This window comes from Oncorhynchus mykiss, chromosome 13, assembly GCF_057628025.1.
Source record: "Oncorhynchus mykiss isolate SJ-2025 chromosome 13, ASM5762802v1, whole genome shotgun sequence".
In the NCBI taxonomy this organism is placed as follows: domain Eukaryota; kingdom Metazoa; phylum Chordata; class Actinopteri; order Salmoniformes; family Salmonidae; genus Oncorhynchus; species Oncorhynchus mykiss.
Window position 1 is genome coordinate 17900001 of NC_143034.1, and position 15002 is coordinate 17915002.

The 15002-nt window shown below is 42.1% G+C and overlaps 1 protein-coding gene across 2 annotated transcripts; it reads right to left on the bottom strand.

The window, feature by feature from the left end:
* Window positions 1-286: 286 nt before the first annotated feature.
* LOC110526382 (ras-related C3 botulinum toxin substrate 2) lies at window positions 287-13652 on the bottom strand. Of its 2 annotated transcripts, none has more exons than XM_036949166.2 (7): window positions 13099-13652; window positions 10037-10108; window positions 9392-9509; window positions 9051-9113; window positions 5027-5186; window positions 2774-2907; window positions 287-2460 (listed from the first exon to the last, which is right to left on the bottom strand). In XM_036949166.2, exons 1-6 carry the CDS (start codon window positions 13131-13133, stop codon window positions 2777-2779), a joined length of 579 nt encoding a protein of 192 aa, XP_036805061.1. In that variant the 5' UTR covers window positions 13134-13652; the 3' UTR covers window positions 287-2460; window positions 2774-2776. The 2 variants fall into 2 exon arrangements, with proteins under 2 accessions (XP_036805061.1, XP_090051670.1); XM_090195544.1 differs by having other exon boundaries at window positions 10037-10881; window positions 11007-13194.
* Between the last annotated feature and the right edge of the window lie 1350 nt (window positions 13653-15002).

The window sequence follows — 15002 nt, forward strand, 5'->3', positions numbered from 1 at the left end:
TTCCCTCTTCCCTCTCTCTTCCCGCTCCCCTCTTTCTCCCCTCTCTCTTCCTCCCTTCTTTCTCCCTCTCTCCCTCTCTCCCTCTCTCCCTCTCTCCCTCCCTCTCTCCCTCGCTCTCTCTCTCTCTTCCTCCCCTCTTTCTCCCTCTCTCTTCTCTCTCTGACTCATCTTCATCCTAACCCCAACAACAAGATAGGGTTGACCTCATTGCAATGCATGAATTACCCAAAGACACAATCCATAATTTCACTATCATTAATCAATTAATTAACACAATTAAGCCAGATTGATATTACAGATAAACAGTCCTTTATATAGTGGTTGGAAACAGATCAAGATACATTGGACAAATGGCTTCATCACACTACAACTCATAATAACCATGATGATCATGGCAGTGTTTGCAAATTGAGTTTAATTGTGTACAGTGCCTTGCGAAAGTATTCGGCCCCCTTGAACTTTGCGACCTTTTGCCACATTTCAGGCTTCAAACATAAAGATATAAAACTGAATTTTTTTGTGAAGAATCAACAACAAGTGGGACACAATCATGAAGTGGAACGACATTTATTGGATATTTCAAACTTTTTTAACAAATCAAAAACTGAAAAATTGGGCGTGCAAAATTATTCAGCCCCCTTAAGTTAATACTTTGTAGCGCCACCTTTTGCTGTGATTACAGCTGTAAGTCGCTTGGGGTATGTCTCTATCAGTTTTGCACATCGAGAGACTGAAATTTTTTCCCATTCCTCCTTGCAAAACAGCTCGAGCTCAGTGAGGTTGGATGGAGAGCATTTGTGAACAGCAGTTTTCAGTTCTTTCCACAGATTCTCGATTGGATTCAGGTCTGGACTTTGACTTGGCCATTCTAACACCTGGATATGTTTATTTTTGAACCATTCCATTGTAGATTTTGCTTTATGTTTTGGATCATTGTCTTGTTGGAAGACAAATCTCCGTCCCAGTCTCAGGTCTTTTGCAGACTCCATCAGGTTTTCTTCCAGAATGGTCCTGTATTTGGCTCCATCCATCTTCCCATCAATTTTAACCATCTTCCCTGTCCCTGCTGAAGAAAAGCAGGCCCAAACCATGATGCTGCCACCACCATGTTTGACAGTGGGGATGGTGTGTTCAGAGTGATGAGCTGTGTTGCTTTTACGCCAAACATAACGTTTTGCATTGTTGCCAAAAAGTTCAATTTTGGTTTCATCTGACCAGAGCACCTTCTTCCACATGTTTGGTGTGTCTCCCAGGTGGCTTGTGGCAAACTTTAAATGACACTTTTTATGGATATCTTTAAGAAATGGCTTTCTTCTTGCCACTCTTCCATAAAGGCCAGATTTGTGCAATATACGACTGATTGTTGTCCTATGGACAGAGTCTCCCACCTCAGCTGTAGATCTCTGCAGTTCATCCAGAGTGATCATGGGCCTCTTGGCTGCATCTCTGATCAGTCTTCTCCTTGTATGAGCTGAAAGTTTAGAGGGACGGCCATGTCTTGGTAGATTTGCAGTGGTCTGATACTCCTTCCATTTCAATATTATCGCTTGCACAGTGCTCCTTGGGATGTTTAAAGCTTGGGAAATATTTTTGTATCCAAATCCGGCTTTAAACTTCTTCACAACAGTATCTCGGACCTGCCTGGTGTGTTCCTTGTTCTTCATGATGCTCTCTGCGCTTTTAACGGACCTCTGAGACTATCACAGTGCAGGTGCATTTATAGGGAGACTTGATTACACACAGGTGGATTGTATTTATCATCATTAGTCATTTAGGTCAACATTGGATCATTCAGAGATCCTCACTGAACTTCTGGAGAGAGTTTGCTGCACTGAAAGTAAAGGGGCTGAATAATTTTGCACGCCCAATTTTTCAGTTTTTGATTTGTTAAAAAAGTTTGAAATATCCAATAAATGTCGTTCCACTTCATGACTGTGTCCCACTTGTTGTTGATTCTTCACAAACAATACAGTTTTATATCTTTATGTTTGAAGCCTGAAATGTGGCAAAAGGTCGCAAAGTTCAAGGGGGCCGAATACTTTCGCAAGGCACTGTACCAACACAATATCTTGTGTGTCCCAATTAACACCCAATTCCCTATGTAGTGCACCAGGGCTCTGGTCAGAAGTGCACATAGGGAATAGGGAGCCATTTGGGACACACTTACATCAAGGTCAAATACCACCTTCACAGTCGAGGGGAAAACATTACAGTATATTATTCAGATTATGAATATTGTGCACCTTTATCCTACACTATATACCTGTACCAAACAAGCACACGTTAGAGACCATCGTAATATAATTAACATCACTAAATATAGTATTTCATATTCATTTAACCATGTAGGCTTTCATAAGTCAATGTTTTTTTGTGTAGCAGAGTAGAACTAAAAGGCCTTTTTGAGTTAACATCTGTCTCCCTGGTTTGTTCGCTGTCCGTTTTCACTCTTAGCTGCATCTAGAGAAACAACAACAACAACAGATGGAGAGAATAATGTAGACAGACTTCAGGTACAGGCTCTCTAGCTTTCTCACCCTCCCATCCACCACTATAGCCGTCTTTGTTTTCAGAGACTCCAAACCTCTATCTCTCCCTCGCTCCCTCCCTCCATCTCTCTCATCAGTTAGAGAACTAGGCATCACTTCTTCCTAACCTTGGTGGGCTGTGGGCAGAGGCCCTGCCTCTCACTCTCTCTCCTTCCCTCCCTAACTCTCGATCTCCCTTCTTCCCCCTCCCCCTCCCCCTCTCTCCCTCCCTGCCTCCCTCTCACCTGTTAGAGCAGTAGACATTTCTTCTTCCCGACCTTGGTTGGCTGTGGGCAGAGTACTGCCCTGATAGCCTCGTCAAACACTGTCTTCAGGCCACGCTGGGTCAGAGCAGAACACTCCAGGTACTTCACAGAGTCTGGGGAGGGAGGGAGGGAGGGTGGGAGGGGGAGAGAGGAAGATAGATAGATAGATAGATAGATAGATAAATAGATAGATAGAGAATGAGGAGGGAGGGAGGGGAAGCAGGAGACAGAGAGAGAGAGAGAGAGAGAGAGAGAGAGAGATGAAATTCCACAGTGTGCCATCACAGCAGCAATATTTGTGACCTGTAGCCACAAGAAAAGGGCAACCAGTGAAGAACAAACACCATTGTAAATGCAACCCATATTTATGTTTATTTATTTTCCCTTTTGTACTTTAACTATTTGCACATCGTTACAACACTGTGTATAGACGTAATATGACATTTGAAATGTCTCTATTATTTTGGAACTGCTGTGAGTGTAATGTTTACTGTTGACTTTTTATTGTTTATTTCACTTTATATCATCACTTTATATATTATCTACCTCACTTGCTTTGGCAATGTTAACACATGTTTCCCATGCCAATAAAGCCCTTGAATTGAATTGAGAGAGAGAGAGAGAGATGAAATACCATGGTGTGCCATCACAGCAGCAAGATTTGTGACCTGTTACCACAAGAAAAGGTCAACCAGTGAAGAACACACACCATTGTAAATACAACCCATATTTATGTTTATTTATTTTCCTTTTTGTACTTTAACTATTTGCACATCGTTACAACACTGTATATATACATAATATGACGTTTGTAATGTCGTTATTATTTTGGAACTGCTGTGAGTGTAATGTTTACTGTTGACTTTTTATTGTTTGTTTTACTTTAGTTTATTATCTACTTCACATGCTTTGTCAATGTAAACATATGTTTCCTATGGAGAGAGGCAGAGAGAGAAGTGTGTACATGCAGACAACCCAGATAGGCACTTCATTCTCCATTCATGTCAACATTCATCTCAGATATGAATCTGAGGAGATGCTGTCTGAAGAGATTGGTACAGCTCCTCTAATTTAATACTAGTCATAGAACACTTGGAAAACAAAATATCAATCAATCAAATGTACTGTATTTTATAAAACCCTATTTACGTCAGCTTCTTACGGATAGGCGGGACAGTCGTGTCCCACTTGGGCAAAAAACAGGGAAAATGCAGCGCGTCAATTTTTTTAACAATTATATAAAATCAAACTTTCATTAAATCACACATGTAAGATACTCAATTAAAGCTAAACTCGTTGTGAATCCAGCCAACATGTCAGATTTTTAAAAGGCTTTTCGGCGAAAGCATAAGAAGCTATTATCTGATGATAGCACAACAGTAAACAAAAGGGGTAGCATATTTCAACCCTGCAGGCGCTACACAAAACGCAGAAATAAAATATAAAACATGCATTACTTTTGACGAGCTTCTTTTGTTGGCACTCCAATGTGTCCATTAACATCACAATTGGTCCTTTTGTTCGATTAATTCCGTCCATATATATCTAAATGTCAATTTATAAAGCGCGTTTGATCCAGAAAAAAACAGCTTCCAAAAAACGCAATGTCACTACAAAATATTTCGAGAGTTGCCTATAAACTTTGCCAAAATATTTCAAACTACTTTTGTAATACAACTTTAGGTATTTTTAAACGTTAATAATCGATCAAATTGTAGACGGGTCTATCTGTTGTTCAGTCCAAGAAGAAAACAAACCAGCGCCACTTTTCACGTCTTGCGCAACTCTCAACAGCGTTACCAAGTTCCTAGTCGGCCTACTTCTTCATTGCACAAAGGAATAACCTCAACCAAATTCCAAAGACTGGTGACATCCATTGGAAGCGGTAGGAACTGAAAACCAGTTCCTAAGAAATATCGTTTTCCAAAGAGAGTCACTGAACAGACAGAGACCTAAAAAAAAAAAAAATCTGAACGCTTAGTCCTCGGGGTTTTGCCTGCTACATAAGTTCTGTTATACTCACAGACATGATTCAAACAGTTTTAGAAACTTCAGAGTGTTTTCTATCTAAATCTATGAATATGCATATCTTATATTCTTGGCATGAGTAGCAGGAAGTTGAAATGAAAATTCTGCCCCCTAGCCCCAAGAGGTTTTAACACTTTAGAGTACTTTACAAAATACAACTCCATCATCATAAAAAGTAATGGATTATTATATGCAATGACCTACCAACATCCTTGGCCAGCGCTAGGCCTTGTGGGTAGGTGATGGGGGCCAGTTTCTTCTCTTTGAGCTTCTCGATGGTCTCCTTCTCGTCCCTCAGATCCAGCTTAGTACCCACTAGGATGATTGGGGTTGACGGGCAGTGGTGACGCACCTCTGGGTACCACTAAAGAAGAGAGAGAGAGGGAGAGGGTGGGGGAGGAGGACGAGGAGAGAGAGAAATGGAGAGAGAAATATTTTATTATCTACTCTTAGCCACCAGTTATCCTCACCTCTGGATACCACTGTAGAGAGAGAGAGAGAGAGAGAAAGAGAGAGAGAGAGAGAGAGAGAGAGAGAGAGAGAGAGACAGAGACAGAGAGACTGAGAGAGACTGTCATGTATCCCTCCAGAACTGTCATAACACACCTGGCCGGTATTCCATTTGATTAGTAATTGTATAAGTGTGCCCTTTGTTCACCATTGTCCTGTTGGTTATTGTTCCCATGTCCATTGGCCATGTGAGTACCTGTGCTCTGTTGTTCTGGCCTTCGTGCCGCGTGTATTGCGCAGATGATTATGGGTCTCGTCCTGTGTGGAATCATTTTGTGCTTGTGTTTGGTACACTGTGTCCTATGATAAATATACTGTATGTGGGTACACTGTGTCCTATGATAAATATACTGTATGTGGGTACACTGTGTCCTATGATAAATATACTTACTGTATGTAGGTACACTGTGTCCTATGATAAATATACTGCATGTGGGTACACTGTGTCCTATGATAAATATACTGTATGTGGGTACACTGTGTCCTATGATAAATATACCGCATGTGGGTACACTCTGTCCTATGATAAATATACTGTATGTGGGTACACACACACACAAACACATTTGAGCATACGGATAGAAACTCAACACAAAGGGGAAGCATCATTCCATCATGTTGTGACCCATAGCAACACTCTGTGATAATCTAGTATCTGCATAGAACAACATTTGCGGTAGAGGGACCGGGTCGTCATGGCGACAACAGTAAAACAGCAAGGAGAAACAGAAAACGCAAAAATACTTTTGGCATTGGATGGAGAAGAGAGTGAAGGGGCAACAGAATTAACATGAGTGGATTGTGTAATGTGGGCTAGCTATTGGGAAAATTCCTTACAAACAAGACTAGATATTTCTTAAAAGCCAGATCCAAATGGAGTGTTGTGAAGAGTCTCTTCAGATGATAAGAGACTAAAAGGCTGTGGATTCTACTCAATAGAATGTGTGTGTGTCATTGTGACATCACTACTACTCTATCTGTGCGACACATAGTCTCATTCAATTAAAACTACGCATATGCACTAGACCAAGTATGGACTATCTACATGTACCCTGACTTGGACTCCACCTGTGACCGCTGCCAAAGGGAACCAGCCACTTTACTGCCCAGGTTCTAGTCGTGTCCCATGATCAAACCATACCGGTTACATATAGTCCATACTCTGTCAGATGTTTGGGGATGACCAGGGAACTCTGCCCCCTAGAGGTTCTCCTCACCTTAAGGTCAAGGTTATGAACAACATAGTGTGATGTTGTTGCATGTGTTACCGTGCTGGTCAGATGGTTCCTCTTACTGGAACAACTGTAGTGCTCCATCACACACTACACCAGGGCTGTCAACTCATTTTTACCCTGGGGTCTCAATCGCTCCTCCACGAGGGCCAGAGGGAGGGCCACGCTGAAAATTGGTAACATTTAATCACCGTCAACATTTGGAAAAAATTGTCCTCTATCCATCCTTTAGGAATTTTCGATGCTCCCTAACTTTCTAGCTTTCATTTTGATTATTATTAGCGAGATGGACACAGTCAAGAAACAGACCTCTTTTACACTACTTGGGAAGCCTGTCTGTTATACTTAGACTGAACCAGTGTGTCCTTTGGGAGGAAACATCATTGTTGATAGGTAACATAGACCCAGGTGTTGCTTCACCTCCGTTGTTACATGAAATAAATGTGTTCTGATGTTTTTGTCTCATATTACCACTGATTTATTTATACTTTCCTTAAATCAAACAAACATTGTGAAGGGCATTTGTTTTGAGGGGCAGGACATGGGTTGGGTAGGTTACTTTCTAAATGTAATCCATTACAGTTACTAGTTACCTGTCTCTGACTGGACAGACTCACTCAGCTGGTACAAACTTAAACTTCAACGTTTTTTAATGCTGATTTGAATGTCATGGAGAAAACAGAAAGGTTTCATCAATTATTTTGTCACAAACATCCTTTCTGATTTTCGGGCTGGGAGTGGGTCTCTTGGGAGGGGGTGGAGCGGCCTGGGAGTGCGTCTCTGGGGAGGGGGTAGAGTAGCCTGGGGGTGCGTCTCTGGGGAGGGGGTGGAGCAGCCTGGGAGTGGGTCTCTGGGGAGAGGGTAGAGTAGCCTGGGAGTGGATCTCTGGGAGGGAGGGGGGGGTGGAGCGCAGGAGTAGGTCTCTGGGGAGGGGGTAGAGTAGCCTGGGAGTGGGTCTCTAAGGGAGGGGGTAGAGTAGCCTGGGAGTGGGTCTCTAGGGAGGGGGTAGAGTAGCCTGGGAGTGGGTCTCTAGGGAGGGGGTAGAGTAGCCTGGGGGTGGGTCTCTGGGGAGGGGATAGAGTAGCCTGGGAGTGGGTCTCTAGGGAGGGGATAGAGTAGCCTGGGCGTGGGTCTAGAGGGGGTGAAGAGGCTTCATTGTTGTCATATGACATAATTATGTGTTAATGATTATGTGTTAATGTCTTTGTATTTGAACACTACAGAACTCCTGTGTTAAAATAAATAAACAACTTTAGTTTAATATTATAATTATTTTCTAAACATTGGCTTTGTGTGGTGGGGCTGCCTGGCCCTCTCCCGGGGGACCCATCCCCGTGTGGCCCTGACCCAATGCACCTGACATCTAATAGATATTTAACACCTTCATCGTCTGGTTGGGAGACGGAGCGGGGGCATGTCGGGTGGGGTCTCCAGGGGAGGGGTGGGCTTCCTCACTATGGAGGCCAATGCTTACTATCAATATGTTCATAGTTTATCGCAGTATGAAAGAAGTCCTATTTGAGAATTTATGTCACACCACCACCCTCTCTCCACCTGAAGAAGGAAATGATAGTTTTGTTATGTTGCATCATTAAAGCTACAATCCTTAATCGAAACAATAAAAAAACGTCCCTGTTTCGCTAAAAAGCTACGGTATGGGGCTGGAGAAATGGAACTATTCTCAAATTCATAGACAGAGCTAAGGATGCAAGGACTGGCCATCCGTGATATCAAATGTATCATTTTAAACATGTTTTGAGGCTATACAGTATTAGTTTACACTTCAGTAGAACAAGCTTATATTTTGGGTTCTGATGGGGTACGACAGTTAAAGCTCCTGAGGCATTAATAAGGTATATTCTTCAAGAATCAATAGCTACATATTAGTCATTTATAAGTCCAAAAATGGATGCAGCAACTAAGGATTCTAGCTTTAATAAGTGAAAACTAATAAAAGAAGAATTCATATCTCAAATAAAAATGTCAAGGTCCTTGTTCCCAAGTGATTACGGCTGTTGTTTTGTGTGTGTCGCGTTTCACACCAACGCTGAATAGACTTTGTAGACATAATGAAAAGATCTTGAAAATAATAATGAAAAGATGTTTAAATATATCCAAAGCGCTTTCACTGGAATAGAGGTGTGTGACGGAGGAGAGAGTAGGCTCGACACAGTAGGAGCAAACAGTCCCTCTGACAGTGTGGGGACACACCGCCATCTAGTGGTCAATAGTAGGACATGCACTTTGAATCCTCACTGACATTTCCGTTAGGGCTCAATTCAATTCACCTCCATACAGCTTTATGTTTTATGGAACTTAATTAAACTTCGGTTCAGTCAATTCTGCAGGCTGAATATTCAATTACCAATTAACATGTTGAAAAGACTTTATGGAAAATAATTGGGAAATTTCAATGAATGAATGATTGAATTTTACAACGCCAACCCTGAATGTGATAGATACAGGTAGAATCTAGAGAGGATCACCTTGGCTCTGACGTTCTCGTAGGAGGCTGGGCTCACCAGAGAGAAACAGATGAGGAACACATCCTGAGAGAGAAAGTGAGAGAGAGAGAGAAAGAGAGAGAGAGAGAGAGAGAGAGAGAGAGAGGAGAGAGAGAGAGAGAGAGAGGAGATAGAGAGAGATCAAGCTCTATGCATTAGACTCAATTAGGTTTGTGTGTGTGTGTGTGTGTAAATGATATATAAATGTGTGTGTGTGTCTATATTATATATAAATGTTTGTGTGTGTGTGTGTATATTATATATAAATAAATGTGTGCTTGTGTATATTATATATAAATGTGTATGTACGTGCTTGTATGTACCGTCTGTGGGTAGGACAGTGGTCTCAGTCTGTCATAGTCCTCCTGTCCTGCTGTATCCCAGAGACCCAGGTTGACTGGCTTACTGTCCACCATCACATTGGCTGAGTAGTTATCAAAGCTGAGGGAGAGAACACACACACTTTTCTAGTGTACTGTACATATCAAGTGTGTGTGTGTGTGTGTACGTGTGTGTGTGTGTGTGTGTGTGTGTGTGTGTGTGTGTGTGTGTGTGTGTGTGTGTACTGTACATATTGTGTGTGTGTGTGTGTGTGTGTGTGTGTGTGTGTGTGTGTGTGTGTGTGCGTGTGTGTGTGTGTGTGTGTGTACTGTACATATTGTGTGTGTGTGTGTGTGTGTGTATGTGTGTGTGTGTGTGTGTGTGTGTGTGTGTGTACTGTACATATTGTGTGTGTGTGTGTGTGTGTGTGTGTGTGTGTGTGTGTGTGTGTGTGTGTGTGTGTGTGTGTGTGTGTGCGTGTGTGCGTGTGTGTGTGAGTACTGTACATATTGTGTGTGTGTGTGTGTGTGTATGTGTGTGTGTGTGTGTGTGTGTGTGTGTGTGTGTGTGTGTGTGTGTGTGTGTGTGTGTGTGTGTGTGTGTGTGTGTGTGTGTGTGTGTGTGTGTGTGTGTGTGTGTGTACTCACACAGTAGGGATATATTCTCCAGGGAAAGCGTTGGTTGTGTAGCTGATGAGAAGACATGTTTTCCCCACAGCTCTGAAACACACAGGGAAAATACACATCAACGTTTAAACAGCTCTGAAACACACAGGGAAAATACACATCAATGTTTTCAATAGGACTCAATGGTCATTTAAACAGCTATAACCTTAACCATTAGTGGTGGAAATGCAACATCCCACTGTGAAAACACTGGTTGAATCAACGTTGTTTCCATGTCATTTCAGGGAAAAAAGACGTAGTGACATTGAATCAACGTACAAAACTGATTGAATTTGCAAAAAGTCGTCAACTTTGAACCTGAATCCAATGACAGGATGACATTTTTGTTGATTTCATGTTGAGTTCACGTTAGTTGATAACTCAACCAAATGTAAATCCAAACTAGACGTTGAAATGACGTCTGTGCCCAGTGGGTTCCCTACACCGTTTCAACACATGAAATAGACAATGAAAACATTGAAGCATTTTCTCTGTTCCATATCCAACAGCTCAATCAAAGAACTCCAGTCTGAACAAAGGAAGCTGGGTTTGGCCATAAACAACAAGTAAGCATAGTTCAAGGTGAATCAACCAATCACATTCCACTACCCCAACGTGTCCTGTCAAGTCTCAACTTCCTCAACATCATGACTTGGGTTAGAACTACATCAGGGTGTTGAGTAATACGTGAACTATCATCTTCCTCTATGGCGGACATCTTGTTTTTCCACTGAACCGTTGTTGAAGAAGACGCAGCATGGCCTTCTAGTATGATGACTACAGGTATCTCTCAGTCTATCTTCTTCCTCATTGGAAACAACCTGCTTCTTCATCACATTAGATATGAGAAAATAAACAAACACAAATACTCTGTCATTTTTCAGTTTGTTTTGTACTCAATATTTCCATTTGTCTCATTTTTACAAACACTCATATCCAGCGTGCTACTCACAGAGGTCACAGAGGTTGACAAGGGCTCATAACCACGGCAACCAGAGTAGGTCACATGGTTTACAGGAAGCCAGCTTGTGTTTTAGAGAGTGATGAGTCTGTCTGGGTTTTACCATAACCTCCTTCCTCCTTCACCAAAAACACTTGTTTAAGAGACAGGCTGGAGACAATGTCTGCATGTTATTTGGCATATTACCAAACAGATAATCGTGATAAACATACAACACTGTAATATATGAGATAATGTTACAAGCAGGGGGCTTGTGTAAATGATGCTGACAAAATGTGCCAATGGGAACCGGGCCTGTATTCACAAAGCATCTCAGACAAGGCGTGCTGATCTAGGATCAGGTCCCCCATGTCTCGTTCTTTATGATCTCAAAGCCTAAACTGATTCTAGATCAGCACTCCTACTCTGAGACACTTTGTGAACACGAGCCCTGATTAAAACTGTCAGTCAGGCAGCACTGAAAAACAGGAAATAGATCCTTTTTGGTATTTATCTCACATTCCCCAGGTTCCATGTAGAACCCTTTCCACAGAGTATTCTATATGGAACCCATGATCTCCCTCCCCCCTTCTCTCTTACCACCCATTCCTTTACAATCACCTGTTTAGGTGTATCATCTATTGAATGATAAACTGTGAAGTGAACTCACCGATTAGTGTACACTGAAAACAGGTTGTTTACACTCTCCATGTCCCAAATGGCACCCTATTCCCTACTTAGTGCACTACTTTTGACCAGCACCCCATCGGGAATAGGGTGTAATTTGGTACACAGACAATAACTGTTTGGACACTGATGTCCCCTCATCTTTGTATAGCTGATGGACTTCACGACACAATGAATATGACAACAACAACACTCCCCTCTCTGTAAGGACATGTTCCCCTCTCCTAACAATATGACCTCTACCTCATCATCTCTCAGTGTCCTAGTAAACCAGGTCTGATCGGACATCTTGGGGTCCAGTGTTTTAACATACCTCACAGTTCCATGAATTCACAGACAACGTCAAGAATGAGAACATAAATGGGGGCCTCCAAACAAACTATAGATGAAAACCCTGTCTTTTGTCACTGACCCACCAAACAAACTATAGATGAAAACCCTGACTTTTGTCACTGACCCACCAAACAAACTGAGCGTGACATCACACACCTTTGAGTTGAAAAACACAACCTTGAACATGTCAGACAAGTGAACTGAAATCAAGCTGTATACACTATAGATAGGACGACTGGTCCATGTGTTATGACCATCAATAACAGAGATAGATTTACCAACCACTCTATTCTATTCTATTACATTATGAGCCAATCAAATCACTCCTTCATGATGTGTGTATTTACCTTGTTTCAGCTGCTCTGAACAACACATGTTGTGCTTCCCAAATGGCACTCTATTTCTTATATAGTGCCTTCCTGTTGAACAAGGCCCAGGGGCTCTGGTGAAAATTAGTGCACTACATAGGGAATTAGGTGCCATTTGGGACACTGTCCCAGTGATCCTCTTACAAGGCAGCATTTTAAATGCATGTCCTGGCATGTACTATACAGCTGCTATGACTGTGTTGGTTTCTCCTATCCACAACCACGACTGTCCCATGTTACACAGTGCTCTATTCTGCCATACGAGTTCATTGAAGTTGGCTTTGGGGTTCAGATTTAATAGAGCTGGATGAAAGATAGTAGTTGTCTGTTAGTCAACTAATGATGAACTAGGTAATGAGTCGTAGGGAACTGCACTAACTGTGGAAGCTATTTTAACTCTATATCTTTGGATACACCTGATTAGTGGTGTCAACACACCTCTGGTTCTCTCAACAGACTCATGTTCATTATCTGTTACATGATTTGTGAATGGAAATATCTGTACACGTATTTCTGTAGATGTAAAACGAGAACAGAAAGAGAAGCACTTGAAGTCACCCAGGACAGAGAAAGTGAAGACATCAACAAGCATCCACTCTTGGCTTCACATACTGAGAGGCCAATACAACTCCTATAGGGTTCGATCGCTCATTGAACCAACGACTAAATCACAGCACTAAGATATCATGTGATAAAATAAAATGAAAAACACTTACCCATCTCCCACAACAACACATTTGATAGCCTGCATCCTGCTTAGTTTCAGTCAGCTCCCGCTTCTCTCTGTGCAACAGTCTGTCAGAGTTTCAGACAGAGAGAAAATAACTGCAACTCAATGCCTCATGCAACAGCAGGAAGTTGCTACAGCACTCACCTCTCTCTCTCTCTCTCTCTCTCTCTCTCTCTCTGTCTCTCTCTCTCTCTCTCTCTCTCTCTCTCTCTCTCTCTCTCTCTCTCTCTCTCTCTCTCTCTCTCTCTCTCTCTCTCTCTCTCTCTCTCTGTCTCTCTCTCTCTCTCTCTCTCTCTCTCTCTCTCTCTCTCTCTCTCTGTCTCTCTCTCTCTCTCTCTCTCTCTCTCTCTCTCTCTCTCTCTCTCTCTCTCTCCCTCTCAATTACTGAGTAATCTCTCTCTCTCTCTCTCTCTCTCTCTCTCTCTCTCTCTCTCTCTCTCTCTCTCTCTCTCCCTCTCAATTACTGAGTAATCTCTCTCTCTCTCTGTCTCTCTCTCTCTCCCTCTCAATTACTGAGTATACTCTCTCTCTCTCTCTCTCTTGATTACTGAGTGATCTCTCTCTCTCTCTGTCTCTCTCTCTCAATTACTGAGTATACTCTCTCTCTCTCTCTCTCTCTCTCTCTCTCTCTCTTGATTGCTGAGTGATCTCTCTCTCTCTTCCCCCTCTCTCTCTCTCTATATATATATATTATTTGAGTAATCTCTCTCTCTCTTCCTCTCTCTCTCCCTCTCAATTACTGAGTAATCTCTCAATTCAATTCAATTCTGCTTTATTGGCATAAAGTAACAATGTACATGTTGCAGAAGCTTCTTTTTGATATTTACAATATAAAAATAAATAAAAATGAGAATCAGAATTGTCAACGGGACAACAGTAACAACAATAACCAAGGGTCAAAATAACCATACATTGAACAATAATAAGCATACAGTAGAGTACATGTGCAGGTTGATTGGTCTGTCAAACACTGTCCCTCATCTTATGGCAGGCAGCAATGTAGTGCGCTGCCAACCCACAGCTCTCTGCGTCCTCCCCCAACAGGATGGGTAGCCTACTCTCATCAGAGAGCTCTTTGAGACCTTGAATAAGGATTTCAAATTTAGGAAAATGACACTCTCTAATTGTTTTATATTTTTGACATCAATGGCAAGGCTGTGCTCACTGAGCCTGTACTTTGTCAAGGTTTTTCTAAGGTTTTGATCAGTAACCATGGTCAAATATTTAGCCACGGTGTACTGTCGATTTAGGGTCAGATAGCACTGCATTTTGCTTTGTGCTTGTGTTTGTGTTTCCCAATAAGCAATATAGTTTTGTTTTGACTGTGTTGTAATTTGGTTTATCCTGATTGATTGGATGTTCTGGTCCTGACTGAGGCTTCAGTGTGTTAGTAGAACAGGTTTGTGAACTCAGGACCAGCTGGATGAGGGAACTCTTTTCTTTCTTTTCTCAGCTCTTGGCATTGCAGGGCTCGGTCTCTCTCTCTTCCTCTCTCTGCCTCTCTCTCTCTCTCTCTCGATTACTGAGTGATCTCTCTCTCTCCCTCTCTCTCTCTCTGTCTCTCTCTCTCTCTCTCTGTCTCTCTCTCTCTCTCGATTACTGAGTGATCTCTCTCTATCGATCACTGAGTGATCTCTCGCTTTCTCTTCCTCTCTCTCTCTTTCTTCCTATCTCTCGCTATCTCTCTCTCTCTCCCTGTCTCCGTCTCTCTCTCTGTCTCTCTTTCTCTCTCTCTTTCACTGTTGCAGCATGCACAAACACACATACACAGACCCCCCCCCCCCCCCCCACACACACACACACACAAACATCAAAGATAGCCTGCCATCACACATTGAAATGCAAGATATGTTTGAAATATACATCATACATTTATATACAAATATACAA